This window comes from Callospermophilus lateralis, chromosome 1, assembly GCF_048772815.1.
Source record: "Callospermophilus lateralis isolate mCalLat2 chromosome 1, mCalLat2.hap1, whole genome shotgun sequence".
Classification (NCBI taxonomy): domain Eukaryota; kingdom Metazoa; phylum Chordata; class Mammalia; order Rodentia; family Sciuridae; genus Callospermophilus; species Callospermophilus lateralis.
Genome location: NC_135305.1, coordinates 9182456 through 9198988, shown reverse-complemented (window position 1 = coordinate 9198988; position 16533 = coordinate 9182456). Strand labels below are relative to the sequence as shown.

General features: G+C 39.8%; 1 protein-coding gene across 1 annotated transcript in view; it reads left to right on the top strand.

The window, feature by feature from the left end:
* The window catches only part of Cntnap2 (contactin associated protein 2), a 1322317-nt gene that overhangs the window by 549837 nt on the left and 755947 nt on the right, over positions 1-16533 (top strand). Inside the window, exon 11 of the mRNA XM_076852920.2 lies at positions 6946-7052. Within this exon, the coding sequence (XP_076709035.2) occupies positions 6946-7052 (107 nt within the window). The remainder of the gene's footprint in view (positions 1-6945; positions 7053-16533) is intronic.

Sequence of the window (16533 nt, the reverse complement as noted above, 5' to 3'; positions counted from 1 at the left end):
ACCTCCTGAGGAATCCTGGCTCTGACCCGTCTCCTGGAGAGTCTTCCCTTCCAAAGGGCTCATGACTGTGCGAAGGAGGTGGGATACCTGAGTGTCAGCAGGGGCTTATTGGAGGACTGGGAAGGGGCAGCTGTGCACATCAGTACTCCACTTCCAGTCTCCTCCTGGGCACAAGCCTCTGCTCACCGTCCATCATTCCAAAACCACTCCTCACACTTACGCCAGCTGGAGCAGGCCCCTGCTGTCCCTCCTTGCAGGCTACCCAACTAAACTTTCAAAGACCAAGTTTTCTGTAAAGCCTTAGCACACTCCTACAGCACTGATACTATCTTAATCCCATTCCAGCGTTTTAAATATGAGGCTTATACATACATCTGACTTATAATTACCATGTTTTATCATATAACTGTTGCATATTTCATGGAAATTTTTTATTTTTTATTTTTGGCAACAAAGTATAGTGCAACTATTATGGGCAGTTTTTTTCAACAAAAAACTGTGCTGATATTACTTAAAAATAATGTATTCCTAAATTTTCTTTCATGCAAGATTAGGTAGGATACATGGAATACTCATGAAAATATATCAGTGACGTGTCAATAATTATGTAGTGAAATATCATAACATTTCACACTAAATAGAGTCTCTTGAAGACAAAACTTTGTTTTTTCTCTATTCTCCAGAGTTTGTTTTGAAGTCCTTGCCTGTAGCAGGTAACTGACTGATTACAAAGAACTTGCTGTTATTTGTTTAGGTTCAATACAGTTTAACCTGGAAACAGGTGAAGGAATTGCTGAACACTGCAGGTTTTTCTCTGTGAGCCTATAATCCCTTTAAGGACCTTTTATTCATAAAACAATGGGGAATGCATTGTAAAAATAAAGCTCTTGATAAATTAACAAAATAATATAAAATGATCTCTGGTTTATTATAATAAAACAATTTATAAATTAGAAAATCCAAGTTAAGATACTTATATTGTATAAGGCTAAAATTAATGAACATTATAGTCAGTGCAGAAATGTGTAATTGTTGGCTAGATGTGAACCGAAGTTGGTTGATTACTTTTTAACGTAAAGTTTGGACATAATATAGTAGGTACAATAAATATCTCTGCTTTCAAGTATTTCCATAAATAAATGCTTGTTGAAGGAGCACCATCAATATAACATTAGCATTTCTATAATATTGTTATATAGTAATGAAATATTAAATTAGTTCCTGAAATTATAATTACTCTTCCATATAATTTCCATTCAAACAGAAGAAATATAACAGAAGAATGTAAGGTAGTGATACATACTCCACAGAGAATATACTTTCAACAAAAATTGAAATCTAATTAAGATGAGAATAAAAGTACTAAAATATTGTTGAGGTCAATATAAAAGTTAATGCAGAAAAAAACTTCATTGTGATTATAGAAATAGCTGAGAGAGCCAAGAGCATGAGAAATTGTATTTAAGAATGCAAACATTCTAAATGGAATTCTTGTCTTAAAGAGCAAAAATAAAAGTTGGTGTTGAGATGAAGGGAAAAATCTTTAAGTTGAAGAGATAATTTATACTGGAGTGGTAACATATACATCGTTTAGAATAATTTTCCCATGGTTCACAAATAACCTATCAGTAATGGAGAAGCAGTCCTTTCCTTTCTAAAGTTCAGAATAAGGCATATTTAATGTGGTATAAAATCTGCATTAATCTAAAACCAGATTAAATATCCTAGCACTGCTCTCGCTGAAGGAGCTAAGCTGGGGAGAATCTGAGCTGAGATTGGCAGCTCTGAACTTGGTGTTAAGGTGAAATGAAACTGTCTTTACAGGCAGCGAGCACGTTGGGTGAATTTTATGAAGTCTACAGGCAGGTTGTGAAATGATCAAACTCACTAAGTGAGATGAGGAGATTATTATATGTCACTCTGAGTGGATCCCACAGGCAGTTGGAGAGCCTAAGGAAGCAGCAGTTTTGGGAGAAATGTGTGAACCTATCAGCCCTGCCCTGCGGCACCCAGGGCACAGATGTCGCCCCCTCCTGCTGGCTCCCTTCTCAAGCTCTTCCTCCTCTTCCTGGGTTCTTGGTTCTCCTTGAGCTCCCTCCACTGAAATGCTCTGGAGCCTGTGATCCCAGGGAGGCCCTCGGAGCAGCCCTGTGGGCGCCACCTGGGAGCTGCTTAGAGCTTCAGACTCTCAGACCACCCAGGCCTCAAGAATCAGAATCTTTCTTAGTAAGACTTTCAAGTGATTCCTGGGCATAAAAAAAAAGTTGAGGAACAGGACTTTTGGGTACCAGGGGCTCAGGAGAAAGTGACAGCAAGACATCCTGATGAATGTTGAATTGTTGGTTGTTTCACATATGAGCAGACTTCCCTCTGGAGTTTGGGAGGCACAGTGTAAACACTCTGCTGGGTTCTACAGAACCAAATGTACTTTTAAAGTTAATGCAAAATTTTACTCAAAAATATCTACTTTAGCTTTCCTACTTTTTTTTTTTTCTATTTTTTAGCTACAGGGCTGAAATCCAGGGCATGCTAGGCAACTGTATCTACCACTGAGCTACATCTCAACCCTACTAAACGTTTAAACACTAGGGGGAAGAAAAATAAACAAAAAATTTACCAGTGTATTTAGTTATGTTGTCAGACTAAATCTTTTAGATTTTAAATACATTTTTTGGGGCTTTACGAGGTTAAGTTAGTAGTATTAATAAACTATGAAATGACTTTCTTACAAACAAGTCTGATACCACTTAAAATATCTTACATCCACTGATCCCAGTTTTCTCAATGCTTTGCAAATAAAATCAAGTGCAGGAATCGATGACATTCTCTGAGTGAAATAAAACCGCAACTGCCATCCATAACTCCAAACTGAATTCCTGCATCCAGCCACTCGGTGTTACCTAATTTAATATTAAGTAATCGTTGTACACGTGACTTTTTAAAATAGGGCTTTTGTTTGCCTCATAGATTGGGGTACCAATAAGTTTCATTTGCAAAAAAAAAAAAAAAATGCATTTGGATCTACAGCATTCTGACCAGCCCTGTCCGGGAGGGTGCTTGTGGCTGAGTCTCCGACCCCAGGGCTGTCTGGAGCCAGAGTAATTGGATGCATCACTTCCCAGGAGCCCTTTGATCACAACAAATTGACACCTGCCAGCCTCTCCCATGTATGCTCCTGGTCCCACTCCAGTCCTTCTCAAGTTGAAGCAGTCGAGTCATTTTGATTCATTTTTGATGTGAATCAAACTTTCGGGACATGCCATGGAACAAATCATACATTTCCTGTGACCTGCTAAATGAATTAGCTTATTAGAGCAAGAGTCTGAAGTCTGGATTTAAGACTAAAATCATAGATAAAAATAATTTATACTTCTCATGGTGGAAGGGCTATTGCCTGTGAAATTCCTTTCCAGTCCTTGGTGGCGTAACTTTCTAGCATTTCTTACATTCGTTTCCTCAGTCCATCCATAGGTATTTACTGAGTGTGTGCTGGACACCCCATTATGCAAAGAACCATAAAAAAAAATACCTTCCTTCTGCAGTGTCAGCTTAGAAGGGAAGGACATCCCAACAAATAATTACTAAGCCAGGTGACGAGGGCATATTGGATACATGCAAATGGTGCTATGGTTGTGCGGGAGAAGAAATAAGTAATTAAAAAGAGTGCACCAGGTTAATTTGTGTTTTGTTGTGCTTGGTAATTGGCCCTAACTGTTAAAATATATGGTGATAAGATATTAGGGTGTGAAATTGAGTTTCAATCAACTTGATTGGGAAATAAAACATTTTCTACCATTAAGAATTAAAATGCCAATAATCTGCACCAAGAGAAGGTTGATTTTAAAAATAAGAATTGCAAGAAACCAGCATTAAAAATAAAATGCTAAAATCTCATTGAAGTACAAATAACCACTTTTTCAGAAAGCCCTAGTCCTGCATTTGGGGAGTATCCTGTTACTCTCACTTGGTGGTTTATGCTTCCCTGGCGTGCAAGTACACCGTCATCTTTTTATCACTGAGATGTGGATTTTCTACTTGGTGCATTATTTAGAGCACATTTAGATTCCAACTTGGTTTTCCTTTGCTACTCAGTAGGCTTCTGCACTACCTCCCCCTGAATTAATTGCTATAATGAGCTGATGTAAATGATCCTCACCATTAGGCTGAGCTAATATTAACCCACGATGATTTAGAAAGTAAATATACCACACAAAGGCACATACTTACTGAATTTCACACTGAAGTATCAAGGATGCTTTAGTTTCCTGCATATTTGGACTATCTGTTCCTTGTCTTCTAGGGTGACATAGAGAGCGAGCACGGTGGATGTGGTTCCTGCTGCAGTGGCCTGGGCCTGGGTCTGCATGCACAGTGCTGTGAAGGGGCCCTTCCATCTCAGGACCACTACTGTACTTTCTTCCCCTTGTTCCTGTTCTACTAGGACCACTTAATCATAAAGTGCAACACCTCTTTTAAGACCAGTGAAAATGTCCTCAGCTCTGTTCAGCCCTTTCTGTAGCCTCCATCTGTCACTCCTCTAGCATCTAAATGTTTCTGTAGCAGTTCTTAGGTTGTCGTGACTCACCAAATTCTTCCTGCTCCGTATTTTGCAGGACTCTTACCCCCATCTCCACCTACATTACAAAGTCTTTTGAGGACCATCTTTGTAGCCTTCATACCATCAAGCCCAGATTATATGGAAAGGGAAGTAGGTGTCTATTAAACATAGAGTGGGTTTCCCATCCTTCATGAAAATCCAAGATCGGCTTTGTTATATTGTACTTCGACCTAGTAATGTTCTTTCTCTTGTTTTCTTCTTTTATAGACCTGTTTGATCTTTGAAGGTCAACCTAGGAGCTTTGAATTGTGTCTGAAATCTATATTTGATCTCTCACAAGAAATTCCATGGTGTTTTATTTGTCTCTGAGTTGTGCCATTTTTATTTTTGCCTCTGTTACAGTTCTCATACATAATGTATCTACTTTCATAAGTGGTAAGCTCTTGAGAAGCTGTGAATACAGGCTTATTCTTCTGTTTACCATAGTGCTGTGCATACAACAAGTGTTCATTACATGTTTGTTGTAGGAATAAAGGTTTCTGAGGAATCGTGGAGAAAAAGCACACATATACAGAATCAGGGGCTCCACATCATATTGAGCTGGGCCCTGCTGCAAGTGACTTAGACATCAAAGTTGACAAATCAAGAACAGAGGTTGGAGAATGTGGTCTGAGACCATCCCTATCAGATTTTGTAGCAAAAAGGCCGTGGGGCATTCTGATTAAGGGTTTCCATGCAGGGCAGCTCTCTGTCAATCCATTGCCTGTGACTCTCTATTATAGGTTCTGCTGTTGAATCTGAGAGTTTCCTGTTAAAACCTAGATATCCTCTATAAATTCTAATACATAAAACTAAATAACTTCTTTTCAATCTTTTAAAATAAGGATTTATAAAGAAGCAGGTTGTGGGGAAGTTGAAGAAACGAATTGACGAAAGGGGCCAGGAGATGGGATAAGGTGACAGGAAAGAGTTTGTGCCACTGACATGAATGTTCCAGAACAGATCTCAACCTCACTATTGCTAGAATATAGTCAAGCTATGAAATTGTACCCTGGAAGCTGTGACTCATATATTTACAAGCACAGCTCTCATTCATTGACCCTCTCCTTCCTTCCCCTTATCTATTTCAGGAACATTTCCTACAAATCTAACATGGTACATCCACAAAATGGAGTTCTATTCAGCCACACAAAAGATGGAATCCTGTCCTTTGTGACAGTGTCGTTGGGAAGGGAGATTATTGGGTTAAGTGAAATAAGCCAGGTACAAAAAGAGAAGTACTATGTGATAGCACTCATGTGGAATCTAACAAGACACTTCTCATAGAAGTCAGGAGGAGAACGGTGGTTACCAGAGGCTGGGGAAAGGTTGTCAGTTAGAAAACAGCAAGAAGTTACTAAGTTCCAGTTAGAAAACAGCAAGAAGTGCTGGAGTGCAGCTGCACTGTAAGGTGACTGTAGACGTGATTATGCAGTGGGTATTTTACAAAGCCAGAAGATAGGACTTTGAATGTTTTTACCATAAAAGGTAATGATAAATGCTGGAGAAGACAGATAGGTTTATCCTGATTTAAACATTACACAATGTAAACATATATTGAGACATCACATGGTAGCCCATTAATATGTATAGTTTTATATGTTAAGTATCAGTTTTAAAAGAAATTAAAAAATAAGATGTTTAGAGTATTTATAAAATAGGTATAATTGCCCACTTTTCAAATGGGGACATCAAGGTTCAGAAAAGTTACATTTAATCACAGTTAGCTTCCTAATGCATGGAATGACATAACTTTGAACATAAACCCTATTTTCCCCCTCTATTATGCTTGCTCCTCTTTAAGTTGGTGGCTTAAACTATCCAGTCAGGTTCAGGGGGAAGTGTTTGAAAGACAGAACTTTTTTCTTATTAGGTGAATGTATTTCCATTGCTGTTGCCATGGCATTATTACAGAAACTCAAAATTGTTTGGGAAAACTCAGGACTACCCCTCTGCAACTTGGTATTGGCCTTGATAGAGAAGAAAACAGGAGAGAATGGAGATGGCTTATCTTCCATCCCTCACCAGGAGAAATCTGGTGAGGGTCTCTGTCTTTGGATAAAAGGCAAACAAAATGAATCTGTGATATGCAAATGAGCCCCTCAGCTGGGTGTGAGTATCTACTATTTACCCAAAAATGGGAAACACCAGGCCTGTGATACATCATCTTCTGTGCTTGGCACCTTCCATCATGAATCATATTAATCTGCTAAGACTAACAAGGATTAATTGCCTCAGTAAGGCAACCTGGCACTGAAATGATAGATTGCCCAAACAGCTTGGAATTTGGCCACTCATAAATCTCATTTGTTTGTTGGTTTATTTCTGTTTGTCTCTTTTCCTGACAGATGTGTGCCCAATCACTGTGAGCATGGAGGGAAGTGCTCGCAAACGTGGGACAGCTTCAAATGCTCTTGCGAGGAGACAGGATACAGCGGGGCCACCTGCCACAACTGTGAGTGCCAATTTATCTCACTTTAATCTTGTAATCACACGAGAATCACAGGTCTTCAGCCATACTTTAAAGCTTAGCAGCCTGAATTATCTATACACTGCATCACTGGATCTGAAAAGCCCAGATTCTGTTGTCGTTACTCCAGAAAAATAGTGTTCTACTTGTCAAACATGTTCCTTCATGCTGGATGGGGGGCGGCCGGAGTCTCCTGCATTCCATATTTGAGTTGGAAGGCAGAACGTGGAGTCCCCTCTGTGTGTCTGAGCCAGGGCTGTCCAGTTAGATTGCCTGGGAAATTGTGTTAGTGTGATGTCTCTGACTGGACCATCATTTATCAATTCATCTGAGAGGGAGGCAGAGTATAATTTGAACATTTGATTTCTGGACAGTGGTTGCCTCTGGTGCCAGCCCAAGTATTTGGCCCCATTTTTTCACATCAGAGAAATGAGTCAGAAAGGGGAATAAAGTCCATCAACTTATACATCTAAAGTAAAAGCATGAGGAGGGAAAACTTCTAAAGCATTAAAAAGAAAAAGCTAACATGTGCCAATGACCAGAAAAATACCCTTATATCTTGTATTACATAGCTTTATCCCATAAGTTTGAATACAGATTAAACTTTTAAATTCAAAGCATACTTTAAGTGAATGTTAGTTCTTTGATTGTGATAGTATTTTTTTAGTAATGCACTGCCATTTTACAAAGCATCTTTGAAAATATGCTTGCCATAAAACATATAGTGAAGGGGGTCATCTGTTGTGTGGTGTGTGTTGTCTTAAAGAGAGAAGAGAGTCAACGGTCTTTCAATAGGCTAAAACCCTGAAACCCTAACATCTAAGGCCTCTAATTACACCAGATTGATTTCTCTTCACTTTATTTTTAGGAAATGACAAGCAGAACATTCTCAGAGTAGAGTCCTGGGTACAGTAAAAATGCAATATAGTTCTCTGTGATTTGCAGTAATGTGCACTAAGAAATCATGCTTAGAATGTACCGTGAGACATAAACTGAGAAAAACGTTTGAAATTTATTTTTCTTCATTTATTAATTTTTTTGAGGGAAATAATGAAAGACAAGATATAAAGGGACTCTTAGAAGAACTAACATTAACAGGAACCTGTATAAGTAACAACAGACAGGAGATTCATCATCTGTAAAGCACTTAAATGTAGAAAAGAATTTAGTGAACAAAGAACAAAAATGATTAATAATAAAATTAATTAGAAAAAGACCAGGGGAGGAAGGAAGGGAGGGTAGGAGGAGGTGCTGGAGAATGAAATTGACCAAATTATGTTGAGTGCATGCATGAATATGTAACAAGGAATCCCACTAATGTGTATAATTATAGTGCATCAATAAAAATTTTAAAGATCCAATGAATAAGAATGTGGGACACAAAAGCTTGTAAAACAAAATAAAAACAAAGACAAAAGAAAAGGTTCTCCTTGGCATCTTTCCGAAAATGGAAAGATTGTACTAGATATAATTATATCTGGTGAAAAATAAGTTATAACTCAATTATGTACCAACCATACAAAATGTTGACTTTTTGTATACAATATTCATTATTATAAAAGATGAGGCCAAAATAAATAACTTATTAATCTTAATTTCACCAGTATAATTTTTATCATATGAAAGTTACCATATTTAAATGCAAGAAATCTTGTTTCTGAAATACAGCAAAGGCAAGGAAATACAGAGCAAGAATTGGTAGTGGTCACGGGGTCTCAACCTCTGTGATGGCTTTAATATTGATAATTGAAAAGCCAGTGAATTTTTAACACAGCAAAATACATTACAAAGAAAAAGGCAGAATTGTAAAAGTACATACTTCTGATTGAATAGTTGATAAGAGTCATAACTGCAGATATTAGAAATATGCTCAGTGTGGCCAACTCTAGATGTAGAAGTGGGAAATCACCTCATATCTGAGTGTTCCTTCCTACTTGCTCTTCGCTCCCTTGTTACTTCTGTAAGGGGAGAACTATTCATTTTAATAATGAAAACTGGATCTCTTGCTCAATATTGTGAAGGGTCAAGTGTGCACATCAATAGAGGTTGAACAGCCATATTGCATAACTCAAGAAAAGGCTTGGTTTGGAAGAGTGTACCCTGCAGCTTATTAAAGGATGTTTGCTTCCTATAAAGATTTTATACATCTCTCCATACTCCCATGGAGGAGTTAAAAATCGCAAGAGGTCTGGCATAGCACATAACAAAAAGATGCAATGTGTTCCATAAAGTCTGATACATAAAGTTGGATGGTTTTTCACTGTTACTCAGTCACTGGATGCATTCCCCCCAAGAGCATTGAAGTGAAAGTCCCCGATGTCTGCTGTGGGCTGGAGGTCACCACTGAGAGTGTCCTTCTAGACAGTCATGAGACTTCTCTGGAACTTTCTTTACTCCCGTTAATTAAATGGTTATTGAATCTCTTTTGCTTCTAAAGGCCTATGAGCCGACATTTCAAGTTGCTTATCCCATGTTGTGTGGTTTTGAACTTTGCTAGTAATACAGATTGAGAATCCCTAATTCAAAAATCCAAAATGCTCCAAAATCTGAAAGTACATAATACCTACACAATACCTAAAATTTTCAGGTTGTGGAGCATTTTGGATTTGGGGTTTCTGGATTAGGGATGCTTAATAAGTAAAATCTAGGCAAATATCCAAAACCAAGGCAGAAAACTCTAAAATTTCAAACTTTTAAAAAGTGTTTTTATTAGTGCATTATGGTTATACATAACAGTTGGATCATTTTGACATATTCATACATGCATGCCATGAGTTGCTCCATTCAATCCCCAGTACTTCCTCCCCTCCTGTCCCCCCTGCTCCTCTTCCTCTACTCCATTGGTGGAGGGACTACAGAATGAACTGGACCAAATTATTCTGTGTACATAGGAATATGTCACCGCACATTCCACCTTTCCATATAAAGCACCAACTTAAAAAAGCCAATACATAAATAGAAGGAAGACTCAAAATCCTTTTGAACCCCGTATTTGGATAGTGACACTCAATATACACTAAATATTTACCTTGTTTTTATCTTGCAGAAGACTAAGCATTTCTGCCAAGTAGAAATTATGCTATTTTAAAATAGTACTATGTCTTCCCCACCAAAAAAAAAAAAAAAAAAACCGCAGCTAACCCTGAACTTTAGTGTAACTAAATATCTGATAGAGTTTCAAGCGCTGTAATTAGACTATAAAATGCTAATTTAGCCCGTTTTTTCTACACTGGTCCAGCCTTGGTCAGGATGAGAGAGCAATTTCTTTAGTGACATGGGTGGACAATTCATGTCGTTTGGCTGGGTCATGCTGCTTGCCCTTGAATTGGCTCTACCCCTTGCTCCTACCCTTGGAAACTGTACTGGACACAGTACTCACCTGAGAAGCCACCGTGGGCTTAACAGGTGATTCACAGGAGATGCCAAGTGCTTCATCCTGTGTAGCACTGACATGTGTTTTTCTATTTCTTTCTTTGAGAGCCGTGTCCCTTTGCTCTGAACTTCTCAAACAATGATGTCCACATCACACAACTTGCTGGCAAGTTTCATATTCTCACATGTTATTTGCTATCATTTTCATGGCAGAATTGGGCTGAAAGTGAATGATTATTTTCCATCGCTCTTGTTTTTCCTGAACTGAAGAAGTAGTCTTGATGAACGTGTAGTCTAGACGCCTCTTAGACTTGTATCTAATGGTTTATTTTTTAGTTTGTTAATTCGTAGAGATCTTACTTCCAAATGTGTGGTAGAGAGGACTCAATCTTGTCATTTACACAAGCTCTGCTGAGGGGAGGAATGTCATCCTTTGGTGAGAAAGTTCCCCAGGGAGCGGTTTCCACCAGAGTGGTCAGATCATAGGAGAGGGGAAGCCAGGTGTTGTCGTCCAAAACCAAAAGAGAATCATTTGTGACAAAATGAGTATACAGGGAGTCGTTGAGGTTCGATACTTTTTAAAATTGTCTTCTGCAAACATTCTCTGTTTCAAAGAACTGCCTCCTGCTGTGTCTGAGTGTGAGATCTTGGCCGGGTAACACAATCAGGCTGACGAGTTTGTCTGCTGGCTTATCAGTTAGTGGTGCTGACTCACGGGCTTCTCCCTCCCAGAATCTGAAGATGTCCTTCCTGAGAAAACTGATGTGCTGACAGGCAGCTCTCTGAGTGTGCTGTCCAGATGCTCTGAGGGGCCTCCCAGCTTGCTCGAGCTCCCAAGTGTCCCTAGGATCTAATTACCATCCTGGGTTGCCGCAGTCTGGCTGGGCACAATTCAGGAGCCACTTGTCAAAAGAAACGAACTTTATTTTTAGAACCACACACGCCAAACAAAACAGCTCCTCGGGGAAAAACCTTGAGAGCCCAACTGCCACCACCGGCTTCCCACAAGCCTCTCCACCTCCGCTACTCCTCCTGCTCTTGAGGCCAATTGGCTGGGTCGTGTGGGCGGAGCCAAAAAAGTCCCCCAATGAGCAGCTCCGTAGTCTGAAAGGGCGGGGAAACAACCCAATGAGCATCACTGCAGAGGAGCCAATCAGCTAGATGTTGCTGGGGCCGCTGTGAGCCAATCATCAGCTGGCAGCTGGAAGTTTGCTGGGGCCCCTTCGGCTGTGGCTCTCAACACTGTGTTCCACACGTGTGCCTTACACTTTGACAATGATGGCCCTCATCCTTACATTGACATCAGGAGGCTACCCTGTATCTCAGGGCTTAATGGATATTCTTTCTCCTTAAGATCTTCTCTTAGACTGCAGCCATTCTTACATATAATACCACTTCAATGGAGAATTTCCCTAAACTTCCCCCAGAATATCCTCCTAACCATGAAAACCTTGGGCTACTCACAGAGAGTAGGAAGATAAAAGGGAATATCTCAGTATTTGACAAAGATACTCAATGTTTTGGGATGAAAATTAATAAAAAGATTTTAAGTGCCAGATATGTATTCTGAGAGAAAATACTTCTATTTTATGAAAGATGATATTTTATGAAAGGAGAGATTGTGGCCCCGATAGGTAGACATCATGTCTCAAATGATAGTAAGATGAATTGCGTGGATCTCTTCCAACTTTAAAATGATAGAGATTTCCAATTCTGAAATCTAAGGTCCTGACATTGCCACACAACATATGTGCAAAATTAATACAAGCCAGATTAGAGGAAAAAATGAAATGCGTAAAAGTAACTATTCTACATGCTGTTGTGTGGAGCCGTTGTTGGCTCATCAATTTGTAAACCATAAATTTTACTACACGTTACTACTGCCCAACTGTGGTCATTTTCAACGCCCCAGGTCATGTTATTCATAGTATCCATACCCCAAAGTATTCTAATTCGAAACACAATTCTTTAAAAGAATGAAATGCTACCTGTTGTAGTCACAGTGACCTGGGGAATGAGCAATTAGAAACCTGGTGCCTGTGTCCATTTGGAGCTTGTTCAAGTATCAATGATGACAACTTGGAGTTTAAATAATACCTACAAAACCAAGTGGTCACTGGATAGAATCATGTTGTCCATCTCAAAGCTGAGATATTTAGACTTCCAGAATTGGATTCCATCCCTCAGCTACGGGTCCATCTGACTTGCAAGGTCCTCTTTGGCTTAGCCATGTCTTTAACCTAGTTTCTTATTAGGATTGTTTTCACCCATTTGCCCCTCCAGTCCCACTGACCTTTCAATTCTTCATGTACCATCCCCTTTCCCCTGCTACTTTCCCTGCCACGGGACATTGGCACATCCTCCCTTTCTACCTTGCCGGGTGTGTTTCTACTCATCCTTTCTCTCTTGGCAGGGCAGTCCCCCACCTCAGAGAAGCTTTCCTTGACTAAGCAATTAGGTCTGATTCTCTTAACTAAGACACACATCATCTCCCTTTCAGTAATGGTCAAGGTTTTGCCTCTGTAACTTGTGATTCTCTAATAATGCCTGGCCCCTCCATTGGACTAGACTCTCTGAACAGAGTGCTGGTTTTGTTCCCTGATTTATACCCACAGACCCCAGCGTATCCTATATGCCCCTGGGTGTGCTCTGGATCAAACAGTGTCAGAGACTAAAGGGCATCAAGAGTTGTTTTTTTAAAAAATCAAAGTCCTTTATGCAAATTTATGGAGATAGTGAAACTACAAAGAAAGAGTAAAAGTAAAGGGGGAAAAATGGAAAGCAGACCGGAGAGCAACCCAGTTCTGCAAAAATATTTTCAAAAATCTACAATATGGATTAATGGAAGGTGGAGACTATATGGCAGTAATAACAGCACAAACAGCCCAGGGAATAAAATTGTCACGGGACACTCCTTGCAGGAATCCAGCACAGCAGCAGACAAACTTCATGTTTCAATACTGGCCATATCAAGGGAGCATGTTACCACTCGTTAAAATAACTTATGGGAAGATAGAAGAATTGTGAAAACGATGACTTAGATCACGGGCCCTGGCATCTCCTGTGCTTGGTCCACAGCATGAGCTGTTCTGAAACACGCGGGATGTGTTTAGATATTGACTGTTTTGTGAATGTCAGGAAAGCTGACTTTCAACTTGGTGCACAGTTTGAGTACGATGAACATCACGGTCCTCATAGTGATCATATAGGTGTGTTATGTACCCTTGCTACAGGGAAAGCAAGGCGGGAAAGGAAGCTCAAGGTTTGGAATTCCAAGCCCTAGTGTCAAACCCTCAGAGCCTCAGGCTACATGGCCCACCTTATTTTTTCCCACCAGCTGAACTTCAGCAGTTCTAGAGGGATGACTGTCTCCCATGTCTTTCACACTTGGGTGGATTCCCTCGAGGGGTGGAGTCAGCTCTTTACCACCTGCCTCTGCTCACTAATGGCATGGAATGAGCAGTGGTCAGATTTAACACCCTCCAGCCCCCTGCTGTCTTGGCTGTGTGCTCTTGGACAATTCTCAACCTCTCTGAACTTCAGTTTGCTCCTGGACATTCAAGGTGACCTTGCTTATTTAGACAACATCCTTAATTTTGTTGATGTTTTGTTTAGTGTGAGACAAGGTCTCCCTCTGTTATTCAGGTTGGCCTTGAACTCACAATCTTTCCATCTCAGCCTCCCCAGCAGTTGGAATCACACCTGGCTTTACTTCCTAACTTTTAAGAACTTTATTATTCTGCTAATTCTCAAAAAAAAAAAAAATTCTTCTGATTATCCGTCATATAAGGATAATAAGCATTGACAGACTCTTCATTCTGAAAGTAGGCCATATTTTCATATCAGTGATTCTTAAGGAAAAGATCATAGGTTGTCTTAATGTTTTTATCAATACTCTCTGAAAAGATAAAAGGCTTTATTAGCAAATATAATGGCTATACTGGCCGATGTATATGCATAAGGTGAATTTGTTCTTTCTCATCTGGCCATGGAATTAAGCAGTCAGATCACAATTCTTTGATTCCAAGTGACGAACCCCATCCCCCACATTCCATTACAACATCATCATGACCTACTTCAGAAGCTCAGTGCTCAGTGTGTTTCTGTCATTAAAGAGTAAGACACAGGTGCAGGGCCATAGGACATAGCCTAGATTCCTACCTTTTCTAAATAACTTCATTCACTGATTCATAGGCTGAGAGCTGATTCTCTTCTCCATGCAGGATAGGTCTGGAATGTGGGCAGAGAATGGAAGTGGGCCAGGCATGAGGATGCTGTTATGGTTTGGATGTGAGGTGTCCCCCAGAATCTCACATGTGAGACAATGCAAGAAGGTTCAGAGAAGAAATGATTGGGTTGTGAGAGCCTTAACCCAATCAGTGAATCAACCCCCTGATAGGGATTAACTGAGTGGTAGAGGAAGTGGGACATTGGGGTGTGGCTTTGGGGTATGTATTTTGTATTTGGAGAGTGGAGTCTCTCTCTCTCTCTCTGCTGCCTAATCACCATGTGAGCTGCTTCCCTCCACCACATTCTTCCACCATGATGTTCAGCCTCACCTCAAGCCCCAAGGAGTGGAGCCAGCCTTCTATGGACTAAGATCTTTGAAACTGTGAACCTTCAAATAATTTTTTCTTCCCTAAAGTTGTTCTGCTCAGATCTTTCAGTCACAGCAGCAAAAAAGCTGACTAAAACAGATGCTCTGTTAAGAACCTCTACAAACAAGTATGTAGTTTAATTAAAAATAAGCTCTCCAACCTTAATTCATTTCCATATCACTCTTACTGAGATTGTAAACTATGAATAAATTGTACCGTATGCTTACCTTGGTAGTCTAGCTTGTTTCTTTTCATGTTTATAAAACATGGATAAATGTAGGTACATAGAAAATACCAAAACTACTTGACACTTTCAGTATTTTTTAATTTTTTTTTTTTTTTGCAATTTAAAGGCATTGTTTTACCTTTTCAATTTATAGTTTCTAAATATTTACCTTCTTCGTGTTTTGTGGTTTGTTTTTTCCTTATTAAATAGACGGGTAGAAATCAGGGTGAGGAAGAAGCCACTTCAATTCCAGTGGGGCCAGGTGGAGGGTGCAGAATGGGTACTTAGGTTACCAGCCCCGGTGGCTTGCATGTATCCTCCTGGCCAGGAGCTGTTATTCCCCAGAGCCAGTCACTGGGGGAAAGGGAAACAATGACAGGTGTGTCCCTTCCTGCAGTCACACTTATTACACAGAGAAACAATGCCCGCACAGCTCAGCTCTCTCATCTTCACCTGCCGTCTACAGGCAAAGTGAGGTTCAGAAGTGGGAAATGCTACCTGTGTAGCAATGTTGGAAGGGGATTTAAAGGCCATTCCATCGCTCAGCTACAACTCAATAAATCACACTGGATTAAAATAGCGCAGGTCATTTGGAGAAACACAGCCCAAGGACCTTTACATTTCTAAGGCAGCCCCAATTTCAAATTAATCCTTTCTGTCATGGCCTGCTTTGGAACCATGGCTAAGATTAAACATAGAGAGAAAGGATTTAATTTCAGTTTTACAAAGACTCTTTCACTTGTTTCAAAAATATGTTTTTTCTCTTTGAGCTTTTGCAAAAAAAAAAAAAAAAAAAAGTTGATCGGCAAATGCATATTAAAAAGCAGTGTGTGCCACAGAGACAGATTGGGATACTGTGAACTTCTCAGAGGCTATAAAATGCTGGGCTGGGTCTTGAGGGAGTTGGCATTATTCATTAGACTCCCCTGTAGCTTGAATCCCAGTGGGTCTTATCCAAGTTTCTGAGTATAGAGAAAATGGAATAGAAAACACCCATCTCTACACATTCGTCAAGTTGGGTTATGGGGGAAAATAATAGAAAGAGTCTGCTTTAACTTGAGGATAAGGTAAGGAACTTCAGGGAAGATTGTATCTACTCAAAAATGGGAGAGGAGGATTAGTTAAAAATAGCATCCATCTCTCTTTGGGTCTTTTTAACTTCTCCCGAATCAAGCTGTGTTTTATTTTTATGTTGACTCTAGTTACTAAATTCTTACTGTGTGTCTTTAATTTTGCAGGCTTGGTGTATAGGATTACTTCTAATTTGCAG